General features: G+C 42.7%; 1 protein-coding gene across 2 annotated transcripts; it reads right to left on the bottom strand.

The window, feature by feature from the left end:
* Positions 1 to 5640: 5640 nt before the first annotated feature.
* LOC131895212 (17-beta-hydroxysteroid dehydrogenase type 6-like) lies at positions 5641 to 16653 on the bottom strand. 2 transcript variants are annotated; one of them, XM_059245628.1, is made up of 4 exons: positions 16332 to 16653; positions 11998 to 12256; positions 8533 to 8696; positions 5641 to 6060 (listed from the first exon to the last, which is right to left on the bottom strand). In XM_059245628.1, exons 1-4 carry the CDS (start codon positions 16642 to 16644, stop codon positions 5846 to 5848), a joined length of 951 nt encoding a protein of 316 aa, XP_059101611.1. In that variant the 5' UTR covers positions 16645 to 16653; the 3' UTR covers positions 5641 to 5845. The 2 variants fall into 2 exon arrangements, with proteins under 2 accessions (XP_059101611.1, XP_059101610.1); XM_059245627.1 differs by having other exon boundaries at positions 5641 to 6053; positions 8529 to 8696; positions 16332 to 16644.
* Positions 16654 to 19429: the final 2776 nt, after the last annotated feature.

Here is a 19429-nt window from a genome sequence, read left to right as displayed (position 1 = left end):
GGCCAAGAGCAACCCCAGATGTGAGTTCTCTCCTCCACTCTCCCCTGTGTCTTCCTTCTGCTGCTTGGGTCTGAATCTGGGCCTGCCTGAAGGCTGTCCTGTGAATTTGTCTCTGTGCCTGTGCGTCACCTCTGACAAAAGGCTTCACTCTCTCTCTTACTGAGCAGCACAGAAAGTGTCACATGGGAAAGGAATGAGGGAAATTTTGCAGGAATCATTAACAGTGTTTAACAAGGGATGAAATCTCTGTCTCTGACCCAGATAACGCCCCGGGAGCCATTCCCCAGCGGTGGATGGGTCCTGCAGAGGGTGTAAGGAGTCGGCGGGAGATGGAAGTGAGCCAGGCCGTGGTGGTCGGGAGAATCTTTCAGCCAGAGTGTTTTTTGTTTATACAGAATTTAGTTAGCAGGAATACATTTATGGTGTTTTAAAACATAGATCATATCATTTTTGTTTTGGGGCATGTGTTTCACTTCCTTTTGCTCATCTTTTAGTCATCATTAATAAACTATGACAGAACAGAGTTATCATTTCCAATCATTTTCCCTCAAGTTTTGACATCATTAATAAACAGAGTTATCAGTCTTACTCATAAACCCAATTTTTGAGAATCTAGAGGCATATGACAGCCTGTGCTGAGGCTGGTTGTTTTGGTTGCTTTAGGGACATTGGACCAAAACAAAATCTTCAAGTCACCCTGGGCATTTTGCCATGTCTCAGGCAGTGTATTATTAACTCTTACTGGTCAGAGTGCCCAGGAAAAATCTTTAGGCCAAAACTGTTGTAGTTATTATTCAAGTTTTGGCATAATGCAATCGATGTTTATATTATATCCTTATTGAATTTGTCTATATGTCTAATCTTGGAATTCTGTTGTTTTTTGGCCACATGACATTATAGTAGCTCTGCATGAGCTAACTTCTAAGAGAGGGAGGTCCTGACACCTCATACTTTTATCACCTTTTCACTCTGTACTTTGTTTATCAATATGTTTCTATGTGGGTTAGGGTTGTGTGTCACGTAATTGTCTGAGTGTACAGTGGGAAGAGGCTTGTAATCTGAGCTGTGGCCAACTCCTCTAGCCTACCAAATCTTGTTGATCTTTTTAATTTACTTTGTTTTGAATATCTTGTTCCAGTGTAAGTACAGGGACAGATGTTTCAAGAATGTCTCATAGCCTCATGAAGAGACCTCTGGCTTCTTTTTTATGTGTCACAACCTCCAAGGTGTAAGGAAAACCTTCAAGTAGATAAGGATATCTCCCTCAAAGTGTGTGTGGGGGGGGGAGTATGTTCAGGACTTTCCTGGGTAAGCTCAGAAGCAGCATTCCTGAGAGAAGGCATAAATGATTCATAAGGGATTTTTTTTATCAATCCAACATCCTCAGGTTGTACAAATATTAAAAGTGCCCCAAGTATGTAATAGGTGGAGATGTAAACCAAAAGTGGCATGGCAGCCATCACATGGCTCAGCTCTGCTGGATCTTTGTCAAGCAGCTGTGCTGGCTTTATGACTTCTGCTGTCCATTCAGATATGGCTGTGCCAATAACAAACCAGTGCTAACATAAGCAACACCCATGTAGGGTGTACACTCATTTTATAAGGTTGCTTTCAATCTATGTTTGTTGTTTTCAGCAAATGATTATCCTAACACATGTACAAACATGCATGCATTACTACATAGTAAGACCCTGCCCCCAAAAAACCAAAATCTTAGTGCCACGGAATGTCTCCCTGCAAGTCATTGACTGGGGCGGCTACAGAGGCCCTCAAAACAACACAGGCCATTGCCGTTGCTCTTGGCTACCTACCATAACTAGATGCCACCATGGCTCAGGAGACACTGCAGAAGAGGAGGCAGAAAGAACATAAGAACTGGGAACGAGAGCTGTAAAGTGTTATTTTCTGGACATGGCACAACTGTTGCATTTATTGACTCTCAGTGGCTGTGGTTCCCTGCACAAGATCAAGCTATCAAAATTGCAGCATGCATGGGGGCGGGGCTTATGAGGCCCCACCCCCAACTGAGGAGCATGCATGGGGGCGGGGCTCATGAGGCCCCACCCCTAGCTGAGGAGCTATTGGCCCCCTAGCTGAGGAGCTATTGGCAACTGACTGTGGCTGGAAGAGGAAAAGTAATTTTTTTTTAACAAATCTTTTTTTAAATTTATTTTAATTTTTTTATATGCATTGGTGTTTGACCTGTATGTCTTTGTGAGGGAGTCGGATCCATTGGAACTTGAATTACAGACAGTTGTGAGCTGCCATGTGGATGCTGGGAATTGAACCTGGGTCCTCTGGAAGAGCAGCCAGGGGTCTTAACCGCTGAGCCATCTCTCCAGCATGAGAAAGTAATTTTTTTTTTTTTCTCCGCCAACTGAGTCCCTGGATTCCGAGAGCGACTCTCGGGACAGAGCTCTTTTTTTTTTTTTTTTTTAAGATTTATTTATTTATTATGTATACAGTGTTCTATCTGCATGTATCCCTGCAGGCCAGAAGAGGGCACCAGATCTCATTACAGATGGTTGTGAGCCACCATGTGGTTGCTGGGAATTGAACTCAGGACCTCTGGAAGAGCAGTCAGTGCTCTTAACCTCTGAGCCATCTCTCCAGCCCGAGAAAGTAATTTTTAATTAGGGATGTGGCCACTAGTAGGTTGTTCATGCTCCAGCAGATGATGTCACACCCTTGCACACACAGACAGCCCTAATTAGACCCAGGGGCTTATGAAAAAAAGGAGACATGAAGTTGAGGGGAAGAATAAATAAAAGTACTCTATTTTAACCAGGCAGTGGTGGCACTCAGGAGGCAGAGACAGGCGGATCTCAGTGAGTTCGAGGCCAGCCTGGTCTACAGAGTGAGATCCAGGATAGCCAGGACTACACAGAGAAACTGTGTCTCAAAAAATAAACAAACAACAACAAAAATATGCTATTTTATATATATATGTGTGTGTGTGTGTGTGTGTGTGTGTGTACACACATGCATACACATGTAAATATATATACACATATATATTTATAAATACATACATTATATGGTGCCAGTGAGATGGCTTGGCAGGTAAGGACATTAGCTACCAAGCCTGACAATCTTAGTTCGATCTCTGGCATTCACATAGTGGAAGGAGAAGACCAACTGCTACAAGGTGTCCTCTCGCCGACACATGCAAGCCATGGCACATGCAGCCAGCCACCCACCCACACACACACACACAAAATAACTACATAACTATAATGTTTATATAGTATGTGGCTTATTATATTCAACAAATACTATTTACACTAAGCGAGGTACTAGGAACACACCAAGGTAGTTCTTGTAATATAATATTGCAGAAACTAACCTTTCTGTAAAGTGTGTGTCGTGCACACTTGCGTGTGTGTGTGTGTGTGTGTGTGTGTGTGTGTGTGTGTGTGTGCTGAGCAATGCAAATATAGATTTATTAAGAGTTACCAAGGAAAGTGAGAAATAACTTCCAAGATTTGGAAGAGCTCCAAATAGCCTCTATGTTTTATTTTATTACTATTTGAAGGTTGACCAGATGATCACCTTGTAAAAGTTGGTCTTCTCCTTCCACTATGTGAATGCCAGAGATCGAACTAAGATTGTCAGGCTTGGTAGCTAACTAACAGCACTTGCCATGAAAGCCTGATGGCTTGAGTTTGAACATCAGAATGAATGCTGGAAGGAGAGAACCCACTTCTAAAAATTACCCTCTGATGACCCGGACACAAGTACTATGGCATGCATCTGTACATGAGCACACACACAAACATTCATAATAAACTAAAACCGGGCGATGGCGGCACATACCCTTAATCCCAGCTTCAGGAGACAGAAACAGGAGGATCTCTGTGAGTTGGAGGCCAGCCTGGTCTACAGAGTGAGTACCAGGGCTGTTACACAGAGAAACCCTGTCTCAGGAAAAAAACAAATGAACAAACAAACAACAAAAAAAAACCATACCCCCCCAAATAAACCCAAAATACTACTAATAATGAGGAACTAAAAAAAGGAAACATTTGTGTCAAACACTATGTAATGTTTAGTTGGCCCCCACCCTTATGTACTTAGCACATAGCTTAGGAAATATGTCACCTCACTTCCATCTCCAGTGACATCTCTCCTCCATTCCCTAAAGGGCTGTTGTGAAGGTTTGAAATGTTTGCTTTTCACAATTGCTCCGCTGGGCGTGGCTTCTGTGCATGACAGGCAGCCGACATCCAAAGTTGCTGTTCTCTGAAAGAAAGAACTTGCCCTCCCTCCATTTCCCTACCTCTCATAAAGCTTCCTCTGCGGCATCAAGCTTCCACCCAGAGCTCTTCTCTCAGTCCGCGCATCTTGTCCAGTCTTGCCTTCCGTCTCTGAGTTAATGGGGTGTAATAACATAAGCAAACTGCACGCTAGGTCTCAACGATCGGGAAAGTGAGTCTCCCCCACTTACTCGTCAAAATTCTCTTGGCTTCTCCTGCCTTTTTGCTCTTGCATTAAATTTTAAAGTCAAATTCTCAATTTGAAAATAAAATGCTGCTGGACTTTTGATTGGACTGTAATCACACTGAATTTATAAATTATTTTTGGGGAAAAAATGATGCTATGTGTTGCTTTTTGATCCTGAGACCCCTATTTGTGAGTATTGTGTATGTTTACATTGATTTATTCTTTCTCTAAGCTCTTTCCACAAAACCTCATGATATTTATTTTAGGGGAAATTTTGCTCATCATCAAAGTCAGTACTAAGCACTTTCTATTTTTGTGAGTCTGTATTAGTTTTAAAGTCCTTAGGATGGACAAGGTCTAAGGTTCACTCCAGAATGGTCTAGGTTGGACTTCAGAGCCATGACAACATTTAATAAAAAAGTTAAATCAGGGGCTAGAGAGGTGGCTCAGAGGTTAAGAGCACTGACTGCTCTTCCAGAGATCCTGAGTTCAATTCCCAGTACCCACATGGTGGCTCACAACCATCTGTAATGAGATCTGGTGCCCTCTTCTGTCCTGCAGTCATACATGCACATAAAATAAAAATAAATCATTAAAAATAATATAAATAAATAAATATATAAATAAATAAATAAATAAATAAATAAATAAATAAATAAATAAATAAATAAATAAAAACAGGCTGGATGTGGTATTGCTGTTAATCCCAGCACTCAGGAGGCAGGGGCAGGTGGATCTCTGTGAATTCCAGGCCAGTTCGGTCTACAAAGTGAGCTCCAGGACAGCCAGCCAGGGCTGTTACACACAGAAACCCTGTCTTGAAAAAACAAAAACAAAACAAATAAACAAGCAAAAAGAGTCTCAGTTGTGGGCTGGAGAGATGGCTCAGTTGTTAAAAGCAGCCAATGCTCTTGCTAAGGACCCAGGTTCGGTACCCAGCCCCCACATAGGGAGGCTCACAACTGCCTATATTCCGTCACCTTTGACCTCCTGGGACACCTGCACACTCACACGCATACCCACACACAGACATGCATAAGTACACAAGAAAAAAACAGGTTAAATGTTCTTATATGGCTCTGTTTAATTGGACGAGAAAGAATGACACAGTATGGAAATATTCTCAAGAAAATGATTAGAATAGTAGTAAATTTGGTATATTTGTAATGTGAACATCTTGACTAAGAGTGAGACAGGCAGATCTCTATGAGTTCGAGGCCAGCCAGGGTTGTAGAGTGAGACCCGGTGTCTGTGGGGGGTGGAGAGGAAAAGAAAAGAAATGAATGGCCAGGTAAATGGTTTAGGCAAGAAAGCTTGTTAGCACAGATAGCTTGGGTCCAAACTAACAATCACAGAGACACAAATGATTTCTTCACTCCAAGAGCCACTGAACCAGGAACCTTCAGACCGCTTGAGCTGGCTTGCACCTAGATCTGAATATGTAGTCCGTCAGTGACGTAGGCAAGTAAGAGAGAGGTATGAAGATAAGCTGGGCATCCCAGCCCGCGGAGTATCGGGTGCGTGGGTGCCTGGAGGTCAGCGCGTGCTCCATGCAGTCGGTGACCAGGCTCAGGTCGGCGCTGCACATCCTGAATTTTTGTGCGGCGTTGCTGCACACTGAAGGAAAGCAGAGTTAGGAGGTCAGCAGTCTCTCCTCTGGATCCTTTGAAGATTTCGTTGCGTGTGGTCACGGAAGGCTAACTAGGGTTAACTTATGTGAGGACCAGGATTCCAGATCAGACCTGTGTGTCCTGATATGGTAATCACTAGCCACACGCATAAAAACCAAACCTTTGCTTTTATTTAATTCTAGGAATTGGGTTTGTTTGCTTGTTTGTGAGTCAGGATCTCTCTGTGTAGCCCTGGCTGTCCTGGATCTCGCTCTGTAGACCAGGCTGGCCTCAAACTCACAGAATCCGCCTGTCTCTGCCTCCCATGTGCTGGGATTAAAGGTGTGTATAAACACATCCAGCCTTAGTAAATTTTATTTTATTTATTTTCAAGACAGGGTTTTTCTGTGTAACTGCCCTGGCTGTCCTGGAACTCCCTCTGTAGCCCAGGCTGGCCTCCAACTCACAGAAATGTGCCTGCCTCTGCCACCCAGGTGCTGGGATTAAAGTATGCACCACCACTGCCCAGCAGTAAATTTTATTTTTAAAACTCTACTCCATGACTGGTTTAGCATAAGTACATAGATTTTCTTTTCTTTTTCTTTTTTTTTAAGATTTATTTATTTATTATGTATACAGCATGTATGACCAGAAGAGGGCACCAGATGGTTGTGAGCCACCATGTGGTTGCTGGGAATTGAACTCAGGACCTCTGGAAGAGCAGTCAGTGCTCTTAACCTCTGAGCCATCTCTCCAGCCCCAGATTTTCTTTTCAACTGAAAATTTTATTATTCATTTATTTATTGTGTATATATTTATATATGTCTGCACATGACACATCCCATGTGTGGGGGTCGGGGGGGCAGCCTTGGGGGGTTGGTTTCATCCTACACCTTTATATGGGTTCTAAAGATTAAACACAGGTAATTGGGCTTAAGTAGCCAACACTGTTACCAGCTAAGCTATATTGCTGGCCCTCACTTATAAATTTGTGCATTTTAGCTGAGTTATAACTTACATATCATAAAATCCAGCCAGTTAAAATGTACAAACTATGGGTTTTTAGTGTGTTTAGAGTTGTAGAACCATCACCACATTTGAACTTTAGACCATTTTCTACATTCTTAAAATAAACCCTGTAGGATGGGAATGTGGCTCAGTGGCAGAGTTCTTGCCTAGAACATGTGTGGCCCTGGGATTGATCACCACATGACACCACACACACATATACACACATACGTATATACTCTCACACACATACAAACACATACATATACACACATATATATGAACACACACTTAAAACATAAACCACAATACATATACATACATTTATACACACACAAACACATAACCCTGAAGCTACTCTTTTCTCTCCACTCTATCTAAACCAAGGCAGCATCCAATCTATCTGTCTCCATGGATTTGCCTGGGCATTTTATATAACTAGAATCATGCATTGTATTCATCGTTGTGTGTTGTGTGTATTGTCGTAGTATGTGGTGCATGTCAGAGAGTGCTCTAAGAAGTCACCTGTGGGCTGGAGAGATGGCTCAGAGGTTAAGAGCACTGCCTGTTCTTCCAGAGGTCCTGAGTTCAATTCCCAGCAACCACATGGTGGCTCACAACCATCTATAATGTGATCTGGTGCCCTCTTCTGGCGTGCAGGCATGCATGCAGATAGAACACTGTATACATAAATAAATAAATCTTAAAAAAAAAAAAAAAAAGAAGTCACCTGTGTTTTCTTTTTCTTACATAAGCACACACACCACCTCTATACTCTCTACCAAAAGAAAGACTCTGGGGCTAGTGACACTGCAGGTAAAGTGCTCTGCTGTGGAATAGTCCTCTTTTACACTGTAAAGATTTGTCACTCAAATTGGTTTAATAAAACACTGATTGGCCGGACAGGAAGTATAGGTGGGGCAACCAAACTAAGGATGATGGGAAGGAGAAGAGCACAGTCAGGCAGAATGCCAGCCGGACGCTGAGCAAGCAGGACATGTAGAAAACGAGGTAACAAGCCACCAGCCATGTGGCAAAGCATAAATAGACATGTGGGTTAATTTAAATGTAAGTTATCTAGTAACAAGCCTGAGCTATCAGCCAAGCATTTGTAATTCATATTCAGCCTCTGTGTCCGTTATTTGGGTATTCGGGACTGGGCAGTTGGGACAGAAAATGTCCGTCTACAATGCTTGCCATACAAACCCCCAGAACCCACATAAAAAGCCAGGCCATGTCTGTAATTCCAGCATGGTAGGATGGAAATATAGTTCCCGGGACTTTCTAGACTGCCAGTCACCAAGTTCATTCAGAGACCTTGTCTCAAAAACTAAGGTGGGGGAGTGAGAGATGACACCCAAAGTCCATCTCTGCTCTCCACATGTACACACACACATACACATACACACACACACACACACACACACACACACACACACACACAGACCTACATATACACAGAGTAACTTACAATCGTCAAAAAACTGCTGTCCGTAGGCTTCCTTGACATGCTCGGGGACTGCTTCCCAGACTTTCTTGATTCTCTCAAGGATTAAGTTTGCATGGGTCAGTCCAGTTTTGAAGCTCCCAGGTTCAATTATGCTGACTTTCACCCCAAAATCTTGAGTCTCACACCTGAAATAAAAGTACGTAAATTACCTTCTTTGATGAAAATAATCACTATTTTCAGTTCTCTCTCTCTCTCTCTCTCTCTCTCTCTCTCTCTCTCTCTCTCTCTCTGTGTGTGTGTGTGTGTGTGTGTGTGTGTTAGTTTGAATGTAATTGACTCCCATAACCCCATAATCTCATAGAGAGTGGCTGTATTAGGAGGTGTGGCCTTGTTGGAGGAGGATGGATGGATGGATGGATGGATGGATGGATGGATGGATGGATGACACACGCCTTTAATCCAGATCTTGAGGCTGGAGGGTATACCTTTAATCTGGGCCACAACTTCTGTTGAAAGTGTGTCACTGTGGGGACAGGCTGTGAGGTCTTTTTCTTTACTCAGTGTGACAGTCGACTTCCTGTTGCCTCTGAGTCAAGATATAGGACTCTCAGCTCCAGCACCACATCTGCCTGCAGGCCATCATGCACCCCCGTCATCGCTCATAAATGGACTGAACCTCTGAAACTGTAAGGGAGCCACCCTCAATTAAATGTCTTCTTTGTAAGAGTTGCTGTTGTTCTGGTGTCTCTTCACAGCAACAAAAACCCAAAGTAAAACTCTCTGTCTCTGTCTCTCTCTCTCTGTCTCTCTGTCTCTCTCTGTCTCTCTGTCTCTGTCTCTCTCTCGCACACACACATACATACACACACACACACACACACACACACACTTATAACAATAGCTTTACTGCAAATTTTTAAGGACAGAGTGCCAAGTGTAGTGGGCACACCTTTATCCCAGCACTTAGGGGGCAGAGACAGGTGGATCTCCATGATCTGAGGCCAATCTGGTCTACAGAGTTCCAGGCCAGCCATGGCTACATAGTGAGACCCTGTCTCAAAAGCATAAAATAAAGGACAGAGAAATAGGAAAAACAATAAACATTTAAACATTCAATAATTGGAACACGATTACACCAACCCCTATAACCATTAATCTGATCATCTGAACCATTCTTTTGCTTTATTTGAATTTTATTTTACTCTGTGTGTATGTATATGTGTGTATGTATTTACCACATCATATCTGTTGGAGGTCAAAGTCCAACTGGCAGGTGTGTGTGTATGTGTGTGTGTGTGTGTGTGTGTGTGTGTGTGTGTGTGTTTACTACATCGTGTCTGTAGGTGGTCAGAGTCCGACTGGGAGGAGTCAGTCCTCTCCCCCCTGCACGCAAGTGTTCAGAATGGATCTCAGCTCCTCCCCCCTCCCGCACACAGGTGTTCAGGATGGATCTCCGCTCCCCCCTCCCCCCCACCCCCACCCCCCTCCCCCCGCACGCAGGTGTTCAGGATGGATCTCAGCTCCCCCACACACACACACACACGCAGGTATTCAGAATGGATCTCAGCTCCCCCCCCCCACAGGTGTTCAGGATGGATCTCAGCTCCCCCCCCCTCCCCCGCACGCAGGTGTTCAGGATGGCTCTCCGCTCAGCAGCACATGCCTTCCCCCACTGTAGCTGTCTCACCAACCCCTACGCGGCTCTTTTAACAAGAGCACAAGCTGCTCTTCCAGAGGACAAAGGTTTGTTTACCAGCACCCACATGGCACCTTACAACCGGCCATAACTCAGGTCCCAGGGCATCTGACACAGTCTTCTGACCTCTGCAAGCACCAGAGATGGACATGGTACACACATCTACATTCAGAGAAACACTTGTACGCAGACAGTGGACACAGTGCAGACACCCACATGCAGATGTGCGCTCATACACATAAAATAAAAGCGTTAAGTACCCAGGAGGGGAACAGAAGACCAGTAACGAAGAAAATAGCATTGATTGTGATGGTGCTGTGCTAGGTGGTTGTTTTGTTTTTTGTTTTGTTTTGTTGTTGTTTTTTCGAGACAGGGTTTCTCTGTGTAGTTTTGGAGCCTGTCCTGGCTCTCGCTCTGTAGACCAGGCTGGCCTCGAACTCGCAGAGATCCTCCTGGCTCTGCCTCCCGAGTGCTGGGATTAAAGGTGTGCGCCACCACTGCCTGGCCGCTAGGTGTTTTATATGCATGAACTGAGCATGTTAATACTGAGTTCCTCACCTCAAAATTTTCAGTGAGTAAAGGGCCCACATCCAGAGAAGGAAGATGGTGAGCAGCCTAGAAGAGGCAAGTGACAGACTCTCCACTGGAGCCTTCAGACACAATGAGGCTCTGTCAACAACCTCACCAGATTTTTGACTCTGAAGAACTCTGAGGGGATAACTGTGTTGTTTTAAAACACCACAAACTTTAAATTCCTTGTGATAATGTATTATAGGAGCCATGGGAAGCTAATGATTACTACAAGATCATATTCAAGCCTCTTTTCCCAAGATCAAGTCCTGCTAAAGGGAGTTTGTACAAAAATATGTTGTACCAGGTGGTGGACTGACTACACATGTTCCTACGTCCACAGCTGATTGGACCACGGTACTTGACTAGAGGAGAGCTGGTCTTAGGTCTAGACAGTGGCTCTGTCTATTATTACATATGACATAGGCAAATATTTAACCTCCTCTCTGCAGTTCTTCCAGGAAGAAAAGCAAAAGCCATCCTCCCTGCAGAAGGGGAATCTTGTAAGGGATGAATCTTGAGAACTAACTGTGATGTAGCCGCAGAAGATAAGGACTTTGGGTTAGAACACCATTCTGCCAAACCTTGACTGACAGCTGAGTTTTGGAAAAAAACTTAAGTTTGGGTCTCAGTTTCCATGAATTAGTAATAATACCCACGTATGGGATTTTTGAACCAGACCAGTGTGGTAATGCATGCTTTTAATCCAAGCACTTGGGAGGCAAGGCAGACAGATCTCTTTGAGTTAGAGGGCCTGCCAGGGGTACATAGTGAGATCCTGTCTGAAAAAAAAGATTGATTGATTGGTTGATTGGTTTTTAGATAGCTGATAGCACACACCTGTAACCCCAGCACTGGGAAAGTTGGACTAGGATGCTCAGGAGTTCAAGGCCAGCCTCAGCTACCTGAAAGCAAGGCAGAGGTCAGCCTGGGCTCCCTACAACCCTGTTTCAAAACAACCAACAAGGGATTTTAGGTGGCTCATGTCTGTAATCTCAGCATGCAGGAAGCCAGGACAGGAGGAGAGCCTAAGCTTGAGGCCAACAAGACCTATAGAGAGAGACCCAGGCCAGACTGGGTCACAGAGTGAGACCCTGTGTCAGACAGTGCAACAGATGTGCGGAGAGATGGAACAGACAGCCTGCGGAAGCTCAGAGCACAGTGTCCGCGGCAGTGACGCATTTGGGACTTTTGGTTTTTATCCTTATGGAGTCAGTTACCTTAGTACATCTGAAAACGCTTCAACCCCATACTTGGAGCAACTGTAGAATCCCGCACAGAAGGCAATTCTTCCCAAAACACTGGAGACATTGACGATCCTGCCCCGAGCCTTCCTCACCAGAGGAAGCATGCTCAGAGTCACCTGAATCAAACCAAACAGGTTCACTTGAAAGGTATCCATGTAGTCCTCGGGTTTCAGCCACTCCATGTAAGCAAACGGTGGGAAAGCGCCTGCATTATTAACCAAACCCCAGAGTCCTGAAACAACAGAATGTAAATCAAGGCTTGGATTTCTGATGAAAATAACAATGACTTATGTTGGCCAGTTTTCCTGCTAATAAACAACTAAAAATGCTAGAGAAAAAAAAAGTTGAAAGCCCAGCGGCAGCGGTGGTGGCGCACGCCTTTAATCCCAGCACTTGGGAGGCAGAGCCAGGCGGATCTCTGTGAGCCTGGGCTACAGAGTGAGTTCCAGGAAAGGTGCAAAGCTACACAGAGAAACCCTGTCTCAAAAAACTAAATAAATAAATGAATGAATGAATAAATTGAGATCTCCTTCCATAGCCTAGGCTGACCTATAACTAACAATCCTCCTCCTTCCACCTCCCAAGAGCTGGGATTACAACTGTAAATTACCATGTCTGGAAATACATATCTTAAATATATCAGTAGACAGGGGCTTTTGGTTTGGAGGTTTTGTGCTGCCTGGTTTTATGTCAACATGATACAAGCTAGGGTTATGTGAAAGGAAGGAGCCTCAATTGAGAAAATGTCTTCATAGGCTGCAGCCATGGAGCATTTTCTTAATTAGGGATTGTTGGGGGAGGGCCCAGCCGTCAATCATGGTGGATGGTGCCATTCCTAAACTGGTGGTCCTGGATTCTATCAGAAAGCAGGCTGAGCAAGTCATAATGAACAAGCCAGTAAGCAGCACCCCTTCATGGCCTCTGTATCAGCTTGTGCCTCCAGGATCCTGCTCTGTTTGAGTCCCTGTCCTGTCTCATTTCAATGCTAAACAGTGATAGTTAAGCATAAGTCAAATAAACCCTTTTCTCCCCAAGCTGCTTTGGTCATAGTGTCGCACAGCAATAGTAACCCTAAGACAGGTTTATTTTTATTGTTGTTTTGTTTCGGTAATTGGTGTTGTTGGATTGTTTTGTTTTGTTTCTGGTGTGTGTGTGTGTGTGTGTGTGTGTGTGTGTGTGTGTGTGTGTGTGTGAGACAGGTTCTCTCTATGTGGCCCTGGCTATCCTGAAACTCACTATATAGACTCACTTCTCCACCTGCCTCTGCCTCCCAAATGCTGGGATTAAAGGTGTACACCACCACTCGATCCTATCAATAAAAAATTATTAAAAGTCAGACCAGGGCTGGAGAGATGGCTCAGAGGTTAAGAGCAGTGGCTGCTTTACCGGAGGTCCTGAGTTCAATTCCCAGCAACCACATGGTGGCTCACAACCATCTATAATGAGATCTGGCACCCTCTTCTGGTTTGTAGACAGAACACTGTATGTGTAATAAATAAATAAATCTTTAAAAAAAAAAAATAAAAATAAAAATAAAAAAAGGTCAGACCAAATGATAAGGAATGCAATAATCTAGAGAAAATAAATTGAGGATTTCTGGTTTTGATTTTTAAGGGAATTTGTCAACCTGTGAACTTTAACTTTAGTAATTCTAGAGGTGGCAGGTTTCCACAATACCTTCTGGACTTTAAGTCCTAAGGAATGTATTCAGTCAGAAGAAAGTAATTTTAGATGGAAGATTCTCAAGAAAGAATGATGGAACTGGCCATAGACATAGACGCACATGCCTGTTATCCGGGCATTCAGGAGGCAGAGGCAGGAGAATTGCTGCTAGCTCAAGGCCAGCCTGGTCTACATAGGAGTTCCCAGCTAGTCAAGGCTACAAAGTGAGACTGTTAAAAAAAAAAAAGATAATAATAACAACACAAGAAAAATCTGGACTGATGAGATGGCTCAGCAGGTAAAGTGGTTGCCAGGCCTTAGATGACCTGAGTTTGATCCCTGGAACCCAGGTAAAGAGGGAAGGAGAGAGTAAACTCCATGAAGTAGTTCTCTGATCCCCACATGCACACCACGGCACGTGCATGCCCCATACAATAATAACAAATCATGTATTTTAAAGGAAAAAAATCTAACTTGATAAGTTAGATTAACAAACTTTCTGTAAGAACTAAAGTGAAAACCATGTGTATTATAAAGTTTAGTAGTGGAGAATGTGGAACAAAAGCTTTGGTCAGGGAAGTCAAGTGTGGTTGCTTATAGTCACAGCATGGGTTTCACAGAAGAAATGAAATCTAAAACTCTCCTGAACGTAAAGAATTATTTCTTGGGGCTGGAGAGATGGCTCAGGAGTTAAGATCACTGGCTGCTCTTCCAGAGGACCTGGGTTCAATTCTCTCTTACTCTAGTCTCAGGGTATACAATACTTCCTTCTAGCTTCCATGAGCACCAGGCACACAAGTGGTACACAGAAGACATTCATGGAGGCAAAACGCCCATAACCCATAAAATAAAGTCTTTAGAAAAAAATTTTAAAGTTTGTCTATAAATGCATGGAGTTCATTTTTCATGTAACATTTCTGTATAACATGCAAACGTTTCCAAGGAAACAAAACACGACAAAAGGTCATGGCACCTTGATTTAGGGTGAGTAGGCCAGATGGAGCTAGAAACTCTCACTTGACAGTAAGTCTCTGTTGATGAAAACATTCTTGAGTCGTAGGTCATGGAGAAATCAAGCTGGTCCTGACCTAGAAGATTCATTACTACTGGCTCTTTTTCATAGTCATAAAGTGCTGTGCTATAAGCGGAAACGAGTCATCAGTCTTACCCAGGCGTGAATGCTGTGAACTGTGACAGTGATTGGCCTGGCAAGACACGCTCACTAGTGTAATAGTGCCACAAGCATCACGGGAATAGCCAACCGCTTTCTTCTTGGGCTTAAAGTCCACACCACAAAATGAATAATCCCTTACCTGGCACCATTATCGGGGCCCTTGGGGAGAACCTCCTACTATTGTCCTGATGAATAGGCATAGTGCTAAATCCTGAGTTATCGTCATACCCTTAGATTAATGCATCTCTCAGCCCTCATCAGAGGAGCTTTCCTTTGTCATGGATGGTGATTAACACAGAGACCCAATAACTGATCAAAGTACAGACTTAAATGCCCAGATGTAAGTGAGACATCTGTGTCATACTCCGGTGCCCAAGGTTCAGGGATCAGAGGAGAGGGGCAGCAAGGATGTCAGAACCAGCGGCAGTGGACGATTACACAGAAACGGCATATTCAGGACACAAAGGGAAGGCTGCCCATAGGAACTTACAGCTGTTGTAACAACACACTCGAGGTCTGTGCAAGTTCAACCAGACGAAATTCCTATACGGAGAGAAGAGGTGGGCACCAAGACCCACCCATGGCAGAGGAGTTATTAGCAATCGGTAGCTGCTGGGAGTGTAGCCCCTGGTAAATTAACCACGCTCTAGTAGAAGGCTACACGTCCAAAAATATATGAACAGTGGAAGGAGAAGGAGAAGAAGACACAAAGTTGGGTTGGCAGGAAAGAGTTGGGAGAGGCACAAATATGATCAAAACATACTATACAATTCTAAAAAAACTAATAACTTTTTAATAAATAGCTTTTTTAAGACAGAGATTGCGACAACATGCACAAAACCTTCACAAGCTCAAGCTGGACAAAGTCCCTGCACAACGGAGGGGAAGTGGACTCAAAGTCCTACCACTAACCAAGAAACTATTAACAATGGCAAGTGTTCTGTAAGGGAAAATCAGTTTTCTTCAGGGGATGACACTTCAGGGGATCAACACATTCTAGGGCAGGGCCCATGCTCAGGAGCAGTCAGGCAGCACAAATCAGACCCCTTGTAGTGGGTTTTTTTGTTTGTTTGCTCGCTTTGTTTTTTTTTCCCCATAGAGACAGGATTTCTCTATGTAACAGTCCTGGCTGTCCTGGAACGCACTTTGTAGACCAGGCTGGACTTGAACTCACAGATATCCATCCACCTCTACCTCCTGAGTGCTGGGATTAAAGGCGTGCGCCACCACGCCCGGCTTTTTGTTTTTATTTTTAAGAGAAAGAACATGAAATTGGGTTGGGGGAGGGGCTGGGAGGAGTTGGGGGACAGAAAAGAATACAAAAAAAAATGTGCTGTATGAAATTATCGAAGAATGAATTTTAAAATGAAAATAGATAAATACCACTATATTGAATATTTAAAAAGAGAGGAAGAAAAATGACAGTCCAATTTTGAATATTCAAATTAATAGTGAAAGTATTTCTTTGTACCTTTGTTCCCAACACGCTCCTTCACCCACTGAGTGGCTGCCACAATACTCTCTGTCTTGGTGACATCGAGGATCACCGTCTCCAGCCTGGTTGATGTCTTCCTTCTCAACTCCTCAGCTCCCTTCTCGGTCAGACATGCAGCCAGCACCTTCATGCCTCTCCTGTCCAGCTGTCTGGCCAGCAGGTTCCCAAAGCCCGAGTCACAGCCCGTGATGAAGACATACTTGTCTTGGAGATGGCTCACCACCTGCCTCTCACGGTACCAACGCAGAAGTTGGTAAAGGACCACAAGGGTCACCAGGTAGAACCACATTTTGAAAGAATGTCCTTGAATAGAAAGAGAATAAATTTTGTCATGCAAATGGATTTGGATGTGGCGTAGAGGATGTGTATCACGAATTGCTAAGTGGTCTTATAATAAAAAACTTGTACCAGATATTGATGTAAATGCTGAAAGATCAGAGGTATGCCACATAATCCTACAGACCAAGCAGTCATAGAAAGATCAAATTGAACTCTAAAAGATATGCTAAATAAACAGAAAGGGGTACCAAAAAACCCCCAGAAATAGATTACATAACGCTCTATTAACTCTGAATTTTCTCAATGCTAATGAGAAAGGAACAACAGCTGCAGAGAGACATTGGATAATAGAAAAAAAATACCAAATTAAATCAGCCTGTATACTTTAAAGATGTGTTGACCTCAGAATGGAAACCAGGATATGTATTATATTGGGGAAGAGGTTTTGCTTTTGTTTCCACAAGAGAAGAAAAGCTATGGATACCATCAAAATTGATAAAGGTTTGATCTGAACAAATGAGACCTCTTAATTAGAAGAGATGAAAGTTCATCAACTAACGTGACTATTAAATTTAAATTAACTTATACCACTAACAGATGCTTTTCATTTAATCAGATATAACTTGCCAAAAGGGAACCTCCCCAAAGTTAGGGTTGGAGAAGGGTTTTGTTTTTGTCATTCAGGACAATGAAGGCTAAGGAATCTGTTTTTGTTTTTGTTTTGTTGTTGTTTTTCGAGACAGGTTTTCTCTGTGTAGTTTTGGTGCCTGTCCTGGATCTCACTCTGTAGATGAGGCTGGCCTCAAACTCACAGAGATCTGCCTGGCTCTGCCTCCTGAGTGCTGGGATTAAAGGCATGCATCACCACTGCCTGGAAGGCTAAGGAATCTGAAGAACACTGGACAAATGAGACATCTGAAGAAAAAGGACAAATCATACAGAAAAAAAAGTCCCACAAAATAGGCAGTGAACGATGACCACACCTAATAGCAACCTATGAAGTCTTTGAAAAGATGATGGGGTCCCACAATGACAATTCCACATGGACAATAATAATACCACTAAGCTGACAAATACCACTCAAAGATCGGCTTTGGACTACAAACTGCTCAGGACAATATCAAGATGGCTAGCTAAGATGATTCAGCTTCACAGACTACTCCAGTCAGGACTTGACCATAATCCTAAATTTTCTTTGTGTGTCCATAAGACTATCAGTGCCCCCTATCAGCAGAAAGTAGCCTAAAAAACTACACTCACATTCCCAATAAATAGATTATGGATGTTTGTCTTTGTTTAGAATGGTTTGTTACAAGTTGTTAATTGATAATGGTCAGGAAAAAAAAGCTAAATAAAAGAAATTAGATTCAGGGTTCTTGTTTGAAAAAAAAGAGAAAAAAGAAAAAAAAAGAAGATATAGATAAGTGGAGGATTATTGAATCTAAAAATATATATATATAAAAGTGATAGGATAAAGAGATAGATTACTGATTTTACTCTGAAAAGAAAAAAGGGAGGATATGGATATGATAAGATAAAAAGATAGATTATTGAATCTACTTTTAAAAAGCAACTACTAGTTTTAAATATTTTACATTGGATTGGATTTTTATATATTGTATATAAATTATGTGTATTGATACAAAATTGAGATTGATTTTGTTAGAAAATACTGTACATGTATTTTTAATCTTATTCAAGGTATTGTACCTATACAGTTCATTTAACAATGTAATGCAAATTTCTAGTTCTTGAAAGTTATTATTACGAATTAATTAGGATACAAAGAAATGCAGGTTAATAGTCACTTATTACAATCAAACTTGTAGTCAGGTAAAATATGTTTTCAAGGTCAAACAGATATATTTTAGATAAACACGTCATCTTCAAACACTTCAGAGATCTACAGAATATGGCATTTAAGATGTTTTATTAACAGAGGTTCTTTTTTTAAATGACAATGAGACATGTCTGCTCCTGGCAGCACCAATCTACTTCAGGGAAGATGATGGGCATCAAAGAAACTCCATATGGAGTTTACTTTCTTTGTGACAAAAGTTAGCCACTGGGCAAGAAAATGCCCTTGCCTCAACTACTGACAGTGTACTGTCCAAATGGACAAGCAGGACACAAAAGAAAGGACTGCTGAATCTTGCTAAGACAAGGTAGGAAGGCCCTTTAGAAAATTCTGCTTCACCGGCGGTATCGGCACACATCTTTAATCCCAGCACTCGGGAGGCAGAGGCAGGTGGGTCTCTGTGAGTTTGAGGCCAGCCTGGGCTACAGAGTGAGTTCCAGGAAAGGCACAAAGCTACACAGAGAAAGCCTGTCTCGAAAAGCCAAAAAAAGAAAAAAGAAAAGAAAAGAAAATTCTGCTTCACAGATGAGTCTGTCAGATAGTCTAGGCCTATAGGCCAAAGATGGATGCCCCAATGTTGCAGAGAAACCTTGGGTGACTGTCCAGGCAGCCAGCTGTTTCTGTCATTTCTCACATTTTTTGGAAGTCATTTGTTTATACTTCTGCTTACTCAGTAAATATTATTTCATTCTCAGGTCTCTGATGGAGTTGAAGACTAGATAGTTATGGTTATAGTTTTCCTTGTTAACAAATTCAGAAAAGAAACTTACTAAAGAGGTGTAGAGTGTATGAGTTTGAAAGACATTGAAAGGAAGTTTTCAGTTGGTAATACAAGTCAGGATAGAAAGTAAATTAGGTACAACATTTTGAACTCACAAAAATAGGATAGATAATGGAGTATTTTCTCTGAGTTTGTCAAATGTTTATGGACTGTACA

This window comes from Peromyscus eremicus, chromosome 18, assembly GCF_949786415.1.
Source record: "Peromyscus eremicus chromosome 18, PerEre_H2_v1, whole genome shotgun sequence".
NCBI lineage: Eukaryota > Metazoa > Chordata > Mammalia > Rodentia > Cricetidae > Peromyscus > Peromyscus eremicus.
The sequence above is the reverse complement of the archived record's forward strand: the minus strand, read 5'-3'. Positions and strand labels throughout refer to the sequence as shown.